An 18348-nucleotide genomic window follows, 5' to 3' on the forward strand; every position below is an offset into this window, starting at 1 on the left:
TGGTCCCGGAACATGGCAACCCTCTGACAATGACCTCCTCTTTCCGTATCAATCACGCGGTCTCTTCGTAGCCAATAGGCCCGAGGTACTCCGCTTCAGCTATTGCGCACACAGCTTGCATAGTATTGGGCCGACGTCCCGGTGCAAATCATGCCCTCCCTCAGTCTTGTTTTCGACCTGGACTGCGGGAAATCGCAGAGCCGCATTTCTCGGCTAGGAATGATAAGGCGTTCACATGGATCGATGGGGACGAATAGACTTTTTTCTTCTGCTCAGTTGTTTCAATCCCCTTGGAATTTTGTAGCCTTGCATTACCTGATACCTACTATCCAGTAAAAAAAAAAAACACGGAAAACACTTGCTCATCGGCAGGATGTTGAGATGTCTGGATATCACAGGTCCAGCAAGTCCCATTCTCGAAGACCAGACAATGGCGATATAGCTTGGGGCCCCTGGAAAATCTCCAAGAAGCATGGTTATGAGTATCGCGATGGTATAGACGCACAAGGTAGGGATTAATGTAGCACCTTTGTACTATGCTAATACTTTTTAGGCCAGGAATGTAAGGAGACCAGGCCTCCCGGGAGTTCTCAAGAAGATCCTAGAATTCCTCGCAATGCAGATGTGGATGGCTTTCCACAAGAGCTTAGCAATTTGGCCATAAATGAAGAAGCATCGTGGGGTTCGCCTTCCCAATCTTATAGTCATGATTCTCATCTCAAAGAGAAGGGAAAAGGGAAAGGGAAAGGGAAAGATCATGCCAAAACCAATGTTCATGCTCACAACGATGACCCTGATAGCCAGGACTACAACGATCCTTACCACCCTCTTCAAACTCCTATACCAACGGTTATTAGCGAAAGTAACTTCGATTCAATCGATGGAGGGTCGATTGGTGGTCACTTTTCGTCCAGTCTGCCGCTTTATGATGAAAATAGTCCCAACCAAGCTATGTACCACAATGACTCGTCAACTGAGCACGTACCGGGCATGTCCCCGAGCATGGATGCTAGTGCTAGTTTGAGCACGTCGCTGCCGCAAACTCATATTAGCTACGACGACCCAGGTATGTCGTCTTAAAACTGCAAACTAAGCACTGGCATATTACGGTTGAAGCTAATCACTCTCCCAGTAGATGGAACACAGTATGGAGAAGAAGAGCAAGACAGCGATTTCGCTGCGGCCATTGAGGAGAGCGCCAACATGTATTATGGCCAAGAAAATCTGGGTGAATCGTCGAACAGCGCTGCGCCTATTATCAATACTTCTAACTATTATCCTAGTGCGCAAGGAAACCGTAAGATTAATATTATTCCATTCAAGCGGATGATGGCATCAATAACTTACATGACACAGTACCCACGATCCTCGAAGGCCAGCCAAATGCAGGCCCATCATCAGGAGGAATCCCGAAGGAAAGCTTTCCTAATTATAACGCCAGGGAGGATTATACATGGCTCCAAGATAGTCGTATGTCATGATGATGCTTAGGACATTGACTTTTTACTGACAATGTTGTAGGTTTTGGCATACGTCACTCGAATGAGTTTCAACCAGGTACAGTAAGTACAGCAGCAATGTTTGATAGTGTCACTTAATTTTTTAACTCTTCCAGGTGTTCAAAGTTGTTTGGGCTGAGCCTAAAGGGTCTGGTAGAGGAAATGTTCCACTACAAAATACCCCAGAATTTCCTTATTCGGAAGTTCAACAAAAGAGGAGCACTGATGGCATGGTATACACCGGAGTCCGCCGTTTCATTGTGATTGCCAGCGAAAGCGGTAGTAGTATATGCGTGTACGTGTTTTGCTCATCAACCAAACTCAAGTTGCTAATGGTTTCCTAGTCCGATTTTGACATATGAAGGCAAAGCCTGCCTAAAAAAGGGCGTAAAATCCCATAATCATGGCATTATCTATGCATCTACCAGGCCTCCTCATCCCCTAAGAGGCGAGCCGCCGCATGGCTTTGCGCCGGTCAAGTTGGACCTCACTGCAGAGGGCGAGAAACTCGTCAAAGAGTCACGCATCAATTACTCCAAGCTGGTCACCATTGAGCACAACCTCAATGTCCTGTTTATTGGTTCAATATGCCATGAGCACTTCCCATTCGTGTCTGACGCAGTCGACACATGCTGGGCGCGGAGAATCCGCGAGCAGAAGGCCCCGAACCGTAAGAAGAAGACTCATCGTCATTAATCTCATCGCACGATTCGAGCTCGACTCAATTCCGAATGCGATCTTGGCTCAATCCGTGAGCTCAATCAAACGGGTGCCTACAAGACATCCTACAAACGTTTGCCACCGTTCCGACTTGCGGTCTTAACGGTGCTACCAAATTACTTGAACAATTTTTCACCACTTCAATACTTTACGTTTTCGGTGGGACAGCCGCCGCCGCAATCCCATCCCTGGGGCGAAGCACGAGATACAGTCAATGACTACAGGGCAATGATTTGATACCCACTTGTTACGTATAGCTGTCTTCACGAGTCATGACCACGGGGGATTATAAATCCCTTCTCAATTTTATTTTCTAATTTCGTGTTCATTTCCTTTCAAACACAGGTTTTGAAGGCCGTTGTCTTGCCTCTCTGGCATCTTTTATGGATAGACTGTATAGCCACCACATACGACACCAGCACCAAATGTACTGAGCCGTATTTTCTATCGTTGTAAAAGTCCTAAGATGCAGGTGGGACGGATTTTGTTGGGGTTCATGCTCTATCGCGACACAGTTTGACGAGAAGCTACAAGATACTTGACCAAATGACTGCCAGTCTTTCACGAAATTTGCTGGGATCGGTTATCTTTCTTATACTAGCAATATCACCCAAATTGATATATATTTGATTGCATTACCTGATCAAGCCAACGACAATCAATATGGTATTTCCTGGTTTGGGATGGACGGAAACGGACCAATCATCAGCCATTTGAAAGTGTCACATGCTGCAATATGCCATAGTGCGGAGAGAGCATTTCGTAATGTTATGCCGGCCCGTTCCACAGTTCAGCCTGGTGCTCGGTTCACCAAGCATCTGAAGTTGTGCAATGCAGCGCTTAAAGCGGCTTTGGATTCCATGGCAGCCGATATCGTATGAAGTGCCACCGAAATACAAGGAAGCGCACCGTCCTTACATGGGTGCGGGAACTGGTGTGTTGTCGCCATGTGCTACTCATGGGCGTCACATCCGGTGGCTTGTCGTATTTCCGAGGCTGGTTCATGTACATAGATTCTGCATCGATATTGCGATAGCTGTTAATTTCTCTATCCGTGGATTTGATAACTCTTTCTGCTTGACAAGGCTGCTGATATGGGCCACGTCGAGCGTCAGCAGCGGATGCGGCATGAAAGAAATTGCTAGGGGAAGTTGGCGACCGGTGTGCTCCCACGCGGGATGAGGTTTTTGACCGGTCTCTCATCTGAACCAATAGCCGTCGCCGTAAATGTCAGAAAAGGGTGAGGCTTTGTGTGACTCATTGGGGGGTTCATCATTTGTATACCGAAAAGCACGTAATCACGGGTACAACAACCGCCCCGTGGGGTCGGGCAGAAGGGAGACTTCCGCACCTCGCACCACGCACCTCTAGAGGTCTGGTCGCGAAAACAAAAACGAGGTGAGCCACGGTGAGCTTTCCTTCACCTAGGATCAGGCTGTCAAGTAGCCTCGCAGTTGAGGGAGGTTGGACTGTCGCTTGCCCTTGACTCGACATGCATGCATTTAGGGCTGAGACGAGAGGTTATATGATGAATCGCATGCAGCTAGGCACGGGCAAAAATTTTTTAGTTGGTTCCTGCAGTGCGATATTTCGAGATGAACCCTGGTTCAGCGATTGCCGAGATTGTGGTGGAGTGCTACGCCCGACTCTTACGGAGGCCCGGCTCAGTTGCCGAGCGTGTTTTGGACCAATAACTTATGCATTCCGGCCAGAAAAAGCTTATCGAATATACACAGTGCGTTGTCGAGTCCTGGTCTATTACTAACCTACGTGGCCCGAGAAGTATAAGTTAACTGAGTAGAGCACACTCCAAATTATCTCAATAGTGGGCTTGGCCGTCACAACTTCCTTGGTTACTTGAGCTGAGAACCATATGAAAGAGTATGACTCTTCAGAATTGAGGCTGAGTTATACTATCTATCTCCATCTCAAAATCCAACTAGTGCTCGCAATATAGCACATGAAAGCTTTAGGGGAGAACACAGCAGAGCATTGCAACGAACGTGCAAAACCTAGTATTTTTCAGGACTATCACATCTCCTATCATTGTTTACCTGTACATCGACGAGCTGTTGGTTCAATTGCGCTAGGAGAGTATGTGAGTTCTCCTTGGACGGTTTAGCATGTACACACACAGCGCTATTGTCTTTGGGCACAAAGCAATAATAAGCCGAGAAAGAGGGCTACAGTCAGGAATTAGCAATAAAAATAAAATATAACCAGAATTCTATATCAAGGATTGTGGGGCCATGGTGAAACAACTTGAAGACAGTATAAAGATATGATCCAGTTTGGAAGAAACAATTAATGGTGGTTAGCACACAGCCTCGATCGCGCTCAATCTATCATTCTAGATGAGACGCTCATAGAAACAGCTCCAAGTATTGAAAATGTGATATATCCAAAATCGAACTCGTGTGACTATGCTCTCGGCACATACACAACTCAGTAGCAGGTGGTCTTAACTTTGTAAGCGCACATCTCGCACGTATTTCTATTGACTAAAAACACATTCTAACCTTCCATTGTTGAAAATATTTTGAAACATGCCGTATACTGCGTTGGACGGACCATTGGGAAGTTTTACCAAATAGTCAATTACATATAACAATCACGATACTCTCTGGACATGAATTGGGAGTGATAATCAACAAATCCCTTGGCATCATTGATAGGACGATGATCCCTTCCGAAAGACTGTTGGATCAACCCGCCTCTTTTGCGGCACCATACCATTCGATTGCACTTGAGCTGCAAGGCGCATCGAGAAATGCTTACTAGGAGGCTAAACTGAACCGTATGATCTCATATAAAACTTGAAAAATCAGAGCATCGCGAACTCCACTAGGCTTGATTTTGAGTTAGCGCGTGATGATATGGTCGCCGATCAGATTTAATACCAAACGAAGCGTCGAGGCCGAGATGAGAGTGTGAAGGTGTGACATGGAGGCGTCGCTGTCGAGATACATGCCTATAACCACGGACGGAAGATAAAGCAGTTGCATAAAGCTGCCCAAGAGTGAACAAGGTGGCAACGCTAGATTACTCCTTATATGCTATGGAGTTACTACAAAACATTTACTACACATCAGTGATTTCTTTGATCATTGAAGAAAATTTACGAGATTGGCAGCGCCAAGTGGACGACTAATTTGTATGTCTAATACTGCTTGGCTTTGCCCGACTCGTAGCTTGTCAGCTGACCGGAGATCGGCTCCGCTCATCGCGGACACTTTCCCGGAAAGCCAAGTAACAAAAAATCAATTTTGAGAGTTGCAAAGCAATTAATCGTGCCAAAACGCCACTTGCGAGCCGAGCATAGTTAGACGGAGGGCATGTTACTTTCACCCAAATGTTGAATAATTATATGCTTGACACGAGCTTTGCAACAATTGAAGCGTCCTTGTCGTATATTCATTCCCGCTAACCTGGTTTAGACCAAACAAAAGCACGTCATTTGTGCTTGCTGTTGCATTTGCTCCACTAAAATTCGTTTATTTCCAAACGGGCTTGATAAGATAAACACCATAGCGCCTTCTCCGTACGTCGGCGGTGACACTCACATCAGCGACACATTCCACAGGACAGCAACTGGGACTCCTGTCTCGAAACACCTGATCCTCGAGAGCGCCAATTTTCACTATCGTGTTTTTCCTTTTTTTTCTTTTTCGTAAGCACAGCTTGACAGATCAATCCCACCGATCAGCTAAGGAGAGCGCGGGCAGGATGGCGGACGCTGCTGAGGATGTGTTGGCCCACCAGGGCGCTGTCTGGAAGGACCTGTTCTCTGGTGCTGTTGGTGGTGTTGCGCAGGTCTTGATTGGTAAGTGATTGTTCTTCATCAGTTGTTAGTGATGGCGGTGGTGTACAACTATGTAGCACAACAATGTCAGAACCGATAACCTCAGCGTAACATCTCTTGCTGGGTTGAGAAATTCAGGAGAAGCTAAAGAAAAGGATCACAACGCTGTTCTTGCCTCAAAGTTAGCGACTCCATTGCATGAACGGTACAGGGCATTGTTGCATCGTCATTTCGGGCTGTATGGAAGGCCGTCTTGAATAGTGGTGCTGGATTTCTGTCGTCACCATGAAATTTACTCGAGCAGTAAGACTAACAACTCTCTAGGCCAACCTTTCGACATTATCAAAGTGCGTTTGCAAACAAGCACACAGTACAGCGGAGCCGCAGATGCCGCAAAGGCCATCTGGACCAAGGAGGGACCGCTCGCCTTCTACAAGGGCACGCTGACGCCCCTGCTGGGGATCGGCGCCTGCGTGTCGGTGCAGTTCGGCGGCTTCGGCTTCGCGAAGCGATACTTCGAGGAGCGGAACGCGGCGGCCGGCCGGCCCGGCAAGGACCTGAGCTACCTGCAGTACTACTACGCGGGTGCGTTTGCCGGCGTGGCGAACAGCGTCATCTCGGGCCCGATCGAGCACGTGCGCATCCGCCTCCAGACGCAGCCGCACGGCGCCGCGCGTCTGTACAGCGGGCCTCTGGACTGCGTGCGCAAGCTCAGCGCCCACCAGGGCGTGCTGCGGGGTCTGTACCGCGGCGAGGCCGTGACGGTGATCCGCGAGGCGCAGGCCTACGGCGTCTGGTTCCTGGCCTTCGAGTACATGATGAATGCGCACGCCGCCAGGAACAAGATGGAGCGCAAGGAGATCCCGCCCTATATGGTCGCGTTCTACGGTGGGCTGGCTGGTGAGGCGCTGTGGTTGGGGTCGTACCCCTTCGATGTCATCAAGAGCAAGATGCAGACGGACGGTTTCGGAAGTACGCAAAAGTACAAGAGCATGCGGGACTGCTTTGGTCAAACTTGGAAAGCGGAGGGTATGAGGGGTTTCTGGAAGGGTATCGGCCCTACCTTGCTCAGGGCTATGCCTGTGAGTGCCGGCACTTTTGCGACTGTCGAGTTGACGCTGCGCGCTATCAGCTAGACGGCAGAGTTACGAGTTGTTGGGATGTGCGGAGAGGTGGACAAATATAGTTTAAAAAAAAACTGCTATGCAGCATCTACATGGCGTTCACTGGAAAAGTTCGCCGGAAAACGGACTTTTACTTTCTACAAATAGAATCAAAATGGCACTTGGTTTCATCTTTCATTAGGCTCTGTGATGAGAATCGCTATACGCTGTTCTCTACCCTGCTCTGCAAGATACGTCTCGCATTGCCAGGCTCCAGGGTCTCAATGCCCAGTTCCTCGAGCACCTTCCTTGCCTCTGCATTGTCAGTGAAGATCCGGTCGCTCGCCTCCTTAAGTGTGAGACCGTCGTCGGCCTCCAGCGGAAGACTCAAGAGTTGAGCACCCTCCTGCAGCTGTGTCATTGCTATCGAGCCGTCCGGGATGTGTCGATCGACCAAAGAGAAGATAGCCTGAAGGTCTTTGACGAATTGGTTCGCACCCAAAGTGGTAAAGCTATGGCGGAGCAGGACGTTCGACCATATGTGATCCTGGAGGCGCTCCAGTACATCACGCCACACCTTGCGGTATACGATGGTACTTAGAGCTAGCTCTAGGAAATTGAGATTTCGTTTGAGAATCTGTCAAGTTGTCAGCAATTGCGCGAACACTTCGAGATTATTCTGGCCTACCCGGAGAGGTTCATCAAGCTCTGCAGTGACACTGAGTAGCGACGAGTCTGATTCGCCATTGACGATAGACCATTGCGCCGCGGACAGATAGGGGCGGAAAGCAGTGTTGTGTGACTCAGTCAAAGCGTCTATTAGGAAAGCCTGCGCGCGATCCCGACGCTTGCTGTAGAACTTGATGGTCTCGTCGAAGATAGTTCCAAGATCATCAGAGTCGATCTCAGAAGAAGTATGATCCTTGACGTGGTTGTAGCTCATGCCGCCGACGACATTATCCTGATCATCCACCTGTCTTACACGGTTTTTGAGCTCTTCCCACAACAGCATGAAGAACTATCACAATTAGCTCATATAAGCCGCTTGGCAAGGAAGGAACTTACTTCTTCATTCCCCCATGCCTTTAATGTGTTTATGACATGATCAGAACTTCCCAACACTTTGCATAGTGTCTCAAAGGCACCCGTGCCCTCAAGGGCTGCCAGTTGGTCTTTTGAGACCCCCTGCAGAGTTCGAGCAATGTTGGATGTCAAGGTAGCATATGCTTCCAAGGAGTCAACGAGTCGGGCATGGTAAGAGTCCAGTATCTCTTGCTGTATGTCAATCAAGAAGCGAACTTTGTGTGGTAGTCTCTGAATTCGTTTGTACTGGGCTGTCACCGACTTTAACAAATCCATGACACGGACGGCGCCGTATGTGGGCTTCATTTTGCCCTTTCCGCTATAGTCGTAGTCAATCTGTCGAGCATCCGGGGCATTCAGAATAGTATGAAAGCGCTCCAAGGCAAAATCTTTCTCGGCTTGCAACCAATCTCGGAAGTGCTTGTCCAGAACTTCAGAAGTCAGGCCAGGCCACCCTTCTGGCGCATTGCCTCCACCATAATCGAATCTTGTTCGAATTGTCTCGTCAAAGGTCATCAGCTGGTCCATAAGACTGCTGAAGTACTGAGGGTTTTTCAAACCGTACTGGACCACGGCATCAACCTTCTGCCTCATGATGGGCATGAGAGAAGTGATGAGTGCACAGGCAGGGTCAACATATACAGCCTGGCCAGCCGCCTTCGTTCCATCAAAGCGCGGTTTCAAGAGGTGGCCCAGGTTTTCACGGAAGAAGTCCTCCCACTTCTCAACCAATTGTAAGAAGCCAGGCACGCAGAAATTCCCGAATGCTTGTGGCGTGCTTGTCGGAGTGTCGCCCATGAACTGGAATCGAAACCACTGCACAAAGGGCTTAACCATGACGTCGATCGGAAGCAAGCTCACAATGCCTTCTGAGTACAGAATCTCAGGAGTCTGTAGGTCAACAAGTTTTTCAAAGCACTGAAGCCATTCGGCATCCATCTCGGCTTGAACATCGACCCCTTGCGGCCAGTTGCGCTTTCTTAGCACGGCCTCCATCTCCTCGGACATGGTCTTCTTCATCTCATCCCATAGACTCTCCGTGATCGCTTCGACATAGGTGACCAGATGCCCAGCAGCCTCATCAGCAGGACCTTGTAGTTCTCGGAGTCGGATAGAAAGTTGCTTCAATCTAGTATAGGGTTCCAAAGCCGCTTTCGGGCTACTGGGCAGATGCAACCTCGCCTCGGACCTCATGTTTTCCACGTCCTGCAGTAGAGAGACATATTGATAGGCAAGCTCAACCTTTTTCAGCTGTCTCATAGGAGGCTCGAGCCGCCGGATTGCCTCGTCAGGGGCGTCGGATGCTGCGACGATCTGCAGGCGTACGTCGATGCTGTGTTGTAACTGTTGGAAGTCCTCGATCTGTCTTGCAAGACCACCTTGGCGATCCTCGGCGGAGCGGCGCACCTCCTCGAGCTCTTGCGTGGCATCGTCAAGTTGAGACTGGAGCTGGCTGCGTTGTTCCTCTACGCTTGCCAACAGGCTGTCCAGATTGTCGAGGTCGGTGGTGGATTGCAGCTTGTCGTCAAGGTAGTCTTCCAGGCGTATGTCAGGCTCCATGGACTGAGCGCGGGTTAAAGTGAGAGACGCCATACACGGCGATCAGTAGCTTGTTCTTGAAACTAAGTTGGTGGTTGTGCAGGTACAAAAGACTGGGTTGATTGGGACTGTTGCAATAGAAGCTTGTTTACTATTATTGTTATTACTACTAACCTGCTGGACTACGGCGAACTCGCTTGCGGCAGCTAACTGAAGCGGCGTTCGTGGCATGATGTAAAACCTTAGTGAAGTGGGGGGTGGGCTTCAATTTGATACCTTATGTATACACCGTTAGATGCATATATATGGCTGTCGCTCCTTCGTGAACGTGAAACATGAATGAACATTGTATATGTACACATATGTAAACACTTATTCTATTTACGCGAGGTGAGAACATCTGGTAATTTATACGAAAATAGGTGTGCCGGATGATGCAAAACCACCTTCTGCTACTTTTGCAAGCCTGCGAAATAGTTAATTGACACATGTGAGATGACTGGGATCCCCCACAGTGGCAATCACAGTTTCAATGGTCATTAAGCGTAGCACAGGGAGGCAACATGGAACATTTATACATAAGTTATGATTTGCAAGGAATATTCAGGTTTCCTGCATAGCCAACCTAGTGCCTGTAAAGCAAATGCATTTTATAGTGGTGATTGGTTAATGTTGGTGCCTCTAACAAACAAACTGAGAGTGGGGTCTGAAGCGGTAGGTTTTCCCAAGGGTCACTTTTCTTGTATTTCCGATAATCTCACGAGCAAATAGATGCATATGCCTAACCAATGCTCAGCAGTCTGCACACACTCCAGCTTCTAACCCAACCTAGGCAATCGCATGAACGCGACAGCCAATCTCATACAACTGGGGAAACTAAGCAGCAACCACTTTCAGCCCACCGAGCTTTAATGCCCATCGCCTGCTTTGTCACCCTTGAAATCCTGTAGATTTTCGCAGCAAACATGGCCGACGCGCAAGAGCTCCTCGCCTTTGCCAAGGATTACTCCAGCAAGAACATCGATCTGTACCAACTACTAGACATCGACTCCCTCAAAGCAACAGATGCGAACGAAGTAAAGCGCGCCTACCGAAAAGTCTCCATCAAATACCACCCCGACAAGCTCGGCGACAAGTTCGACCCAGAGAAATGGCAGCTCCTCGAGCGCGGCCGCGATGTCCTCATGGACAAGCCAGCCAGAGACGCCTACGATGCAGCCCGTAGCGCGACCCTCAGAGAGCAGGAGCGTAGGAAGACCATGAATGCGAAGAGACAGGCCGCCATCGACGACCTCGAGGCCAGGGAGAGGGGCGAGGACCCAAAGAGGCAGCGGAGAGAGGAGAATAGCGGCATCAACGCCGCAGAACGCCAGAGTTTGTACGAACAGGGAGCCCGCCGTATGGAGATGCGCAAGCGCGAGTTGGCTGCAGCCGAGGAAAGGGAGCGCTTGAACAAGCCACACCAGGAATCAATGGAATCAGTATCAGCAAGGCAACCTCAGCCGAAACTGCATCAACAGACTCCCCCCGTTCCAGCTTCGCCATCAGTCCAGAACGATGAGGACGACCCAGAGATTGCAGCACTTCAGAAGAGAATCCGAGAGGCGCAGGAGAAGAAGGCGGCAAAGGCCGCGAGGAAGGCTGATAAGGCGGCACGAAAGGGTGGCGAACAAGTGCCACCAATCGTCCCAGGACCACAGGCTCAAGAAACACCTATCAAGAACCCCATAACTACCACAACAGAACCACAGGCTGACACAAAGAAGGTGTTTTCGTTCACTACCCCTGCCACCACTGCGACGACATCGACAGCGCCAAAGAGCGACTGGGCCTCCATCAAGGAGAGGTTGAAAACTGCACAAGCAGAACGAGAAAAGCGCAAAGCCGAGCAGGCCGCATCTACTGCCGCATAATGACACGATATGAACGTGCCGATTCCGTAGTTTAATATATGATACCCAAATCTTGCGGCAGAAATAGTACGTAACAACCCGTCTCATTGCATGTTCTATGATTTGATTTCTATTCAATATTTCCAGATCGCCGTTGAAAATTACTACTGCATCACTACTGGGTACTACTCAGCCACCACCGGATCAGGGTATTATACAGTTCCTTGCTCATATAATACTGGGTTGAACAGCCCCGCTGGCACCAACTTGACGAGTGAGCCAGTCTTCGCATACATGCTTGCTTGTCTGCCGCTAGGGGAATGAAAATTAAATCTACTTCAACCACCTCCAAGTCTGTCTGGACCACCGCCTGACAACATGCCAAGTATCGTGCGCAGCTCTTGTGGCCTTGAACTTGGCGCTCGATGTGTCTACCGTGTTGGCAGCAGCCTGGTGCTCGGCTGCCCAAGCTGCCCACTCCTCAGGTGCAGATGTGCCACCAGGCAAGCTATTGAAGTACTCCCAACCAGCAACACCACCAAACTCGGGGTACTCTGTAACAAGATCCTCAATGACACCCCCCGAGGTGGCGAGTGCCACAAACCCGTTGCCGTTGGCACTGTTCGTCAGCAGGCCCAAGACAACTTTGTCCGCGGGGAACCCGGAGTCGACGATATCTTGGTAATCTGAGGTAGAGCTCGCACTTCCGAAGCCAGAGTAGAACTGCGCGTTGTAGAAGTCGATCTCGCCACCGCGCTGTGCCTCGAGATCCGTGTAGCTGAACCCGCTGAGGTTACCGCCACCTTCCTGCAGCGCCGAAGCCACAGGCGCGAGCGTGATGACAAAGTCGTCACCGAAGTCCGAGTTCAAGCGGTCGATGAGCCGGACAATGCCGCTGAGCGACATGTCCTCCTCCACGTCGAGGTCGAGACCCTGCAGGTTGTACGTCCCGATCGTCTCCTTGAGCGGGCCGTAGTACTTCTCAAACTGCTCGTCGTCGCCGTCCAGGCGCGTGAACGAACCCGCCGCGGCACCGCCGAGCATGCCCATCACGGTGACGCCTTGGCTCTGTAGAGTTGCGACATCGCTCCACACAGCGTCAAATCTCGTGTTGTTCGGCGGAAAGTCGTTTAGATGGATTCCGTCCGTGTCGTCCAAGTGAAGTGCGGAGACGAGAACATGAGTTACCGCGATGGGTGCGCTCTCCACCAGGGGTAGCAGTGATATGTGGCTGTCTGCCGAGCTGTTGAAGTTGGTTGTCTGATAATAGATCACTACACGGTGGTTGTCCGATGCCGCCTCACATGTGATAGGCAGGAGGAAGGGGAAAAGTTTGACCAGCAAGGTCGTGGCACTACAAGATAGCTTCATCTTTGAGATACCTGGCTGGGGTCCAAAACTCTTGCAAGAAATGAGTGCCTGTACAGGATTAAATAAACGAAGAGATATGGTGAAGGTACCTCAATCATACTTGGCGATCTCTGCCGTTACATACCTATGTCTAGAAACAATGAACGGACCGTAGGATGGTGAACCCAGTCGACTAGCCCCAGTAGTTGATCAGGTTGTGAATCAGACTTACTTACTAGTCTTGGTAAATCAGCATGTTTATGAGACGAACTAGCTTGACTTGTGGAATGCGGCCGGGCTTTTGGTTGTCGAGCCGGAGCGTGAATGTCATTGTGGTTGTGCCATCCATGACAGCAAGCAGCACTCGCATGCGTTGTGCACTATTTCGAAGGATCAGTGGAGACAGTCCGCTCTAAGCCCAAGCGCCCCGTTCGTAAGAGCGAATAAGCAGCTACGCCCTGCCATGAAAATCCCCAGTTGAAAACTCAGGAGGTGTATTCCCTGCTGTTTGTTCCCAGAAAGCTAGGATTACTTGGCTTTGTATACGGTGCCTGCAGTCTTGCGTCCGGGGGCAGATACATGTCAGCATCCCCGTGGTCATACCATGTGAATATGTATGGGCTGAGGTAGCAGCGATGCCGGCTCAGCGCCGCGAACGAAACGTTGCAATACAAGTATCCAGTCGGAAGGGGTTTCAAAGCCTAATTCATGGAAACATGGTCAATCACGCCGAGTGTGAATCATTGGCCCAAGACGGAGATCCGCTTGCATCTGCAAGTCTACCCCAGATTCAATGGCTTCTTTTCGACCTGCATAATCTGGTAGTGATCGGCAAGTCACCAATATCGCTGAAAACATGTACACAGGCAGTGTGAAATATGATGAATTGCTCATTTCAACCACGGCAATGGCAGTCATTTGAGTTTCCTTTCCCTAATTTAAGTCGGATTGTAAGCGCGTTCTCTATTGAGTGGTCCACCACAAGATGTCTAAATTTAGACGGGATCCATTGGGGCTGGTAAATGGTCTCCGAGAAATAAAGCTTGGTGCTGCTTGGGTCTTAAGGCGTCTAACAAGCAGTTCAGCAAGGCGACACCTGGAACCGGGAGGATTAGCAGGCCGGATATTAATGCTGCGTTTTGATACCGTACTCTACAATGAAAGTCGTGTTTGAGAGCCAATATGTAAATAAGTGCTGCCAACATCATCTAGCTTTACTGTTCTGCCCGGTAATAGCAAGCAAACAAGCCTAAGCCCTTCCAGCCAGCTGGCTTAATGTGGTGGACAGCTGCGAGTTCACTTCGGCGCGGTTGCTTAGGTAAAGTCCACTTCTGGTGAGACAGTGGGCCCTCAGAAAGTATTCTATGCGTCATCGCAGCATGTAGGCAGCAGGTCGTCACAAAGAGCCTCATGATAAAGAAATTTCGGTCTCAAGTCGCAACACGTGAGATGTTCGAAATTTGTTGGCTTAATCACTGATTGACGCGTAGTGCCCCGACAATAGATACCTGTTTCGCTCTGTTCTGCTTCGTTCTGTTCTTGAATTTCTTAGTTTGCGTTCCTAAATTCTGTCACCTTATCCAGTTCAGTTCCATGGATCTGATTAACCTTCTTTTTGCAAGTCAACGCGCCGTCGCCAACTTATTACATCACAATCTTGGCATATACAGCCAGCAATAGAGATCAAAGTTCCACACCAAACCAACTGGACAACACTCACGACGCTATGGATGGTGTCACAACTGGGTCACCTCCAAGCACAGATCGTTCTGACTTGATTGCTGAGCAAGCAGTTGCGCCTGCGTCTGCATCTGTACCTGAAACCGACGATGGCGACGTTGATGTCCTTGACGAGCAGGCCGCACTTCGTGGGCTCACTGCAAATGTGCGGGACCAAGATGATTTAGAACGAGACATCACCTATCAGGCAAATCTAGCTCTCATTGATGCCGAAGATGAGAAAGACCAGAAGCGCATTGAACGTGTTGAAGCGAATATCAGAAAGTTCGAGTCGCAGAAGAAAGCACAGCAGGAAAAGTTTCGAAAGGCTATCGGCAGGCCCGAGGTCAAGACGAAAATACGTCAAGAACTTGCGCACCTCGATGCGGAGATAGAACTTGCATCGAAAGACATCGCTGATTTTCATGCTCGCATTGAGCAACGACACCAATCCCAGAGTGACGGTACTGATCTGGTCCAAGGTGGCAACAAAAAGCTACCCAACGAGACTCATCGCGAATTTTTGATTAGAACGGGCAAGATTACCCCATTTGCCAACATAGGTGGACCTCGACCTGCCGGTGTCGAGGGAGAACTGGCAAGTGCTCTTGTCGATGCAGAGGACGAAGCTATTGCCGAGGACCTTGAGGAGGCTGCAACACATGGGCCCCGTTCTCACCGAAATCTTCGCGCACCTGGTTTTGCTGACGCCGAAGATGTGCATACTACGTCCACTGTCGCTCAGTCAGAATTTTCCTTACGTCCTCGAGGCAGTAAGAAGCGTCGAGTCGAGCCTAGCGGTGATTCTTCAGATGAATATCAACCCGCAGCTTCTCGCAAGGCCGAGGCTGATTTCATCGTGGATGATGATGATGAAGACTCTGAGGATGACTTTGATCTTACTGAACTACCGCACAAGAAATCCTCGAAAGCAAACAAGTTCGTCGAAGACTCGAAGGTCAATCCTGCAAAGATCGACGATGGTAATGAGAATGCCTATCAAGATCGCCTCGCAGACTGGTGTCATCGGCGGAGTAATGCCCGGCGCCAAGAGCAAATCGTTACTGGTGACAATGCGGAGCAGATTGATGACGACGGGGAGTTGGAATGGTACAAACCTCATCCTACGGAACCAGATCATACTTTAGAGTATGGTCTGAAGCTGCCTGGTGATATATTTCCCTCACTTTTCGACTATCAGAAGACTGGCGTCCAATGGCTTGCAGAGCTCTGGAACCAAAAGGTTGGTGGTATTGTAGGTGATGAGATGGGTCTTGGCAAGACTGTTCAGGTCATCTCATTCATCGCGGCACTTCACTACAGCAAGCAACTTCATGGTCCTGTAATCATTGTCGCCCCAGCTACCATCATCACACAATGGGTGAATGAGTTCCACCGTTGGTGGCCTCCCATGCGCGTCTCCATTCTCCACTCTTCCGGCAGCGGCATGGTCAATGTTGGTAATGAAGACCGCATGGTGGAAAACGATCTAGGTTGGGACGACGACCGATATCAAGCTAACAAAACGTCAAGCGCATCCGCAAAGAAAATCGTCAAGCGTGTTGTGGAGCAGGGTCATGTATTAGTCACTACATACGCCGGCGTGCAAACTTATGGTGACATTTTGGTTCCTGTTCACTGGGACTATGCCGTTCTCGACGAAGGCCACAAGATTCGAAACCCGAACACTGCTATCACGATCTACTGCAAGGAATTACAGACGCCTAATCGCATCATCCTCTCTGGCACACCTATGCAGAACAACCTGCTCGAGCTATGGTCACTGTTCGACTTCATCTTCCCTATGCGTTTGGGTACTCTTGTGGAGTTTCGTAATCAATTCGAAATCCCGATCAGAATCGGTGGATATGCGAACGCATCTAATCTGCAGATCATGACTGCTCAGAGGTGTGCTGAAACGCTGAAGGATACCATCAGTCCTTATTTGCTGCAGCGTCTCAAGGTAGATGTCGCCGCTGATCTGCCCGAAAAGAGCGAGCAGGTCTTATTCTGCAAGCTGACGAAGCAGCAACGAGATGCCTATGAATTATTTCTGAGATCTGATGAAATGCAGGCCATCTTCAAGCGCACAAGGCAATCTCTGTACGGCATTGACTACCTCCGTAAGATTTGCAACCATCCTGATCTTACCGATCCGACACTCAGACACAGAGTCAGCTATAAGTGGGGCGACCCGAAAAGATCTGGCAAGATGCAAGTAGTCAAGGCTCTTCTGCCAATGTGGAAGAAGTACGGTCATAAGACACTTCTCTTCTCACAAGGTGTGCAGATGCTAGATATACTGGAGGAGTTCGTGAAGAATCGAGACGACCTGACATATCTACGAATGGATGGCAAGACTCCCATCAAGGAACGACAAGCTCTTGTCGACCAATTCAACAATACTCCTGAAATAGACGTATTCCTTCTTACAACAAAGGTTGGTGGTCTAGGTGTGAACCTCACAGGTGCTAATCGTGTCATCATCTTCGACCCTGACTGGAACCCTTCAACTGATGTTCAAGCTCGTGAAAGAGCCTGGCGTCTAGGACAGAAGAAGGAGGTAGTTATCTACCGACTCATGACCGCCGGTACCATTGAGGAGAAGATCTACCATCGTCAGATTTTCAAGCAATTTCTCAGCAACAAGGTCCTCAAGGACCCGAAGCAGCGGACCACCTTTGCAGTCCACGACTTGTATGATCTATTCACATTGGGTGATGCCAACGACGATCAGACACAGACGGGCAGACTGTTCCAGGGCTCCGAAGTCAAATTTGGTGCTGCCTCTTCTGGTAGCCAGGCTGGCCTTTCTGTCTCCGCAGCAAACGGTAATGTTGCTCCGACTGATACGAACACGGCTTCGTCACCAGCTACGGGCGCGGATGATCTCACCGCCATCGAGGGCGTTGCCAGCCTGGAGAACTACCAGGGAGGCGATGAAGAACAGACGCCAGCTAACGAGGAGGCGCGCATCATGGAAGGTATCTTCGCGCGTTCCGGCGTGCAGGAGGCCCTGGAGCACGAGGAGATCGTGAACGGCAGGAAAAAACCGCAGGCCAACCGCGCCATGCTGCAGCAAGCAGCCAATGCCGTCGCTGCCGAAGCGGCCGCGTCTCTCCGACGTGCTGGCGAGCGGGCCAGAAACATACCGATCGGCACGGTGACGTGGACGGGTGAAGTCGGCGAGGGTGGCCGCCCTGGCTCCGGCCCACCGTCCAACGTCCGTCGCGGCCGTGGCGGTCCCGGCTCTGCGTCCATCCTAGCCGGCATCCGGGACCGCCAGGGTCTCACGGTGCCCGTCACCGCCTCGCCCGGTCGCTCGTCTAGCGGCGCGTCATCTGCTCGTGGCGGAACGCCCACGGCGGCAGCACCAGCACCAGCAGCGAGGATGGGAATGCGTGATTTCGAGCGCATGATTCCCGACTTCATCCGTCGACACGGTGGTCAGGTCCCCACGAAGCTGTTGGTGGATCATTTCAACCAATACTGTCAGACCACACAGCAGAGCAACGACTTCAAGAGTGCGCTGAATCGTGTAGCGAAGATGGAGAAGAAGGGAAGCGCCATGCGAGCCCTCTGGGGTCTGAAGGGTGCTTGAGTGGTGGCACAGTAACGAAAGCATTGTCCCCCCCCCCCCC

The 18348-nt window shown here is 50.2% G+C and overlaps 6 protein-coding genes across 6 annotated transcripts; 4 read left to right on the top strand and 2 right to left on the bottom strand.

The window, feature by feature from the left end:
- Window positions 1-381: 381 nt before the first annotated feature.
- Window positions 382-2195, top strand: BKA67DRAFT_540708 (uncharacterized protein; the record flags this gene model as incomplete). The annotated part of the gene is made up of 7 exons (XM_046100815.1): window positions 382-508; window positions 554-1066; window positions 1133-1297; window positions 1357-1470; window positions 1522-1562; window positions 1616-1794; window positions 1844-2195. The coding sequence occupies 7 exons, from the start codon at window positions 382-384 to the stop codon at window positions 2193-2195; spliced, it is 1491 nt and encodes a 496-aa protein (XP_045953773.1).
- A 3318-nt stretch (window positions 2196-5513) lies between these two features.
- BKA67DRAFT_582143 (mitochondrial carrier domain-containing protein) lies at window positions 5514-7304 on the top strand. Its single transcript, XM_046103969.1, has 2 exons — window positions 5514-6042; window positions 6346-7304. The coding sequence occupies exons 1-2, from the start codon at window positions 5946-5948 to the stop codon at window positions 7155-7157; spliced, it is 909 nt and encodes a 302-aa protein (XP_045953774.1). The 5' UTR covers window positions 5514-5945; the 3' UTR covers window positions 7158-7304.
- On the bottom strand, window positions 7251-9911 carry BKA67DRAFT_430850 (RINT-1 family protein). Its single transcript, XM_046096865.1, has 3 exons — window positions 8190-9911; window positions 7813-8142; window positions 7251-7761 (listed from the first exon to the last, which is right to left on the bottom strand). Exons 1-3 carry the CDS (start codon window positions 9798-9800, stop codon window positions 7345-7347), a joined length of 2358 nt encoding a protein of 785 aa, XP_045953775.1. The 5' UTR covers window positions 9801-9911; the 3' UTR covers window positions 7251-7344.
- A 391-nt stretch (window positions 9912-10302) lies between these two features.
- On the top strand, window positions 10303-11815 carry BKA67DRAFT_430856 (uncharacterized protein). Its single transcript, XM_046096866.1, has 2 exons — window positions 10303-10460; window positions 10543-11815. Exon 2 carries the CDS (start codon window positions 10712-10714, stop codon window positions 11657-11659), a length of 948 nt encoding a protein of 315 aa, XP_045953776.1. The 5' UTR covers window positions 10303-10460; window positions 10543-10711; the 3' UTR covers window positions 11660-11815.
- Window positions 11816-13331, bottom strand: BKA67DRAFT_430876 (glycoside hydrolase superfamily). Its single transcript, XM_046096867.1, has 2 exons — window positions 13221-13331; window positions 11816-13039 (listed from the first exon to the last, which is right to left on the bottom strand). The coding sequence occupies exon 2, from the start codon at window positions 13007-13009 to the stop codon at window positions 11972-11974; it is 1038 nt and encodes a 345-aa protein (XP_045953777.1). The 5' UTR covers window positions 13010-13039; window positions 13221-13331; the 3' UTR covers window positions 11816-11971.
- Window positions 13332-14361: 1030 nt separating this feature from the next.
- BKA67DRAFT_582154 (SNF2 family N-terminal domain-containing protein) lies at window positions 14362-18348 on the top strand. Its single transcript, XM_046103970.1, has one exon. The coding sequence runs from the start codon at window positions 14715-14717 to the stop codon at window positions 18306-18308; it is 3594 nt and encodes a 1197-aa protein (XP_045953778.1). The 5' UTR covers window positions 14362-14714; the 3' UTR covers window positions 18309-18348.

Source organism: Truncatella angustata (assembly GCF_020726525.1).
Source record: "Truncatella angustata strain MPI-SDFR-AT-0073 chromosome Unknown BKA67scaffold_9, whole genome shotgun sequence".
Classification (NCBI taxonomy): Eukaryota; Fungi; Ascomycota; class Sordariomycetes; order Amphisphaeriales; family Sporocadaceae; genus Truncatella; species Truncatella angustata.

Excerpts from the sequence above, each read along its gene's own strand:
- BKA67DRAFT_582143 (XM_046103969.1), top strand. The coding sequence starts at position 5,946 with ATGGCGGACGCTGCTGAGGATGTGTTGGCCCACCAGGGCGCTGTCTGG. Across the intron at positions 6,043-6,345 it reads TGTTGCGCAGGTCTTGATTG|GCCAACCTTTCGACATTATC; the intron begins GTAAGTGATTGT and ends ACAACTCTCTAG.
- BKA67DRAFT_430850 (XM_046096865.1), bottom strand. The coding sequence starts at position 9,800 with ATGGCGTCTCTCACTTTAACCCGCGCTCAGTCCATGGAGCCTGACATA. Across the intron at positions 8,143-8,189 it reads AGGCATGGGGGAATGAAGAA|TTCTTCATGCTGTTGTGGGA; the intron begins GTAAGTTCCTTC and ends TAATTGTGATAG. Across the intron at positions 7,762-7,812 it reads AGCTTGATGAACCTCTCCGG|ATTCTCAAACGAAATCTCAA; the intron begins GTAGGCCAGAAT and ends ACAACTTGACAG.
- BKA67DRAFT_430856 (XM_046096866.1), top strand. The coding sequence starts at position 10,712 with ATGGCCGACGCGCAAGAGCTCCTCGCCTTTGCCAAGGATTACTCCAGC.
- BKA67DRAFT_430876 (XM_046096867.1), bottom strand. The coding sequence starts at position 13,009 with ATGAAGCTATCTTGTAGTGCCACGACCTTGCTGGTCAAACTTTTCCCC.
- BKA67DRAFT_582154 (XM_046103970.1), top strand. The coding sequence starts at position 14,715 with ATGGATGGTGTCACAACTGGGTCACCTCCAAGCACAGATCGTTCTGAC.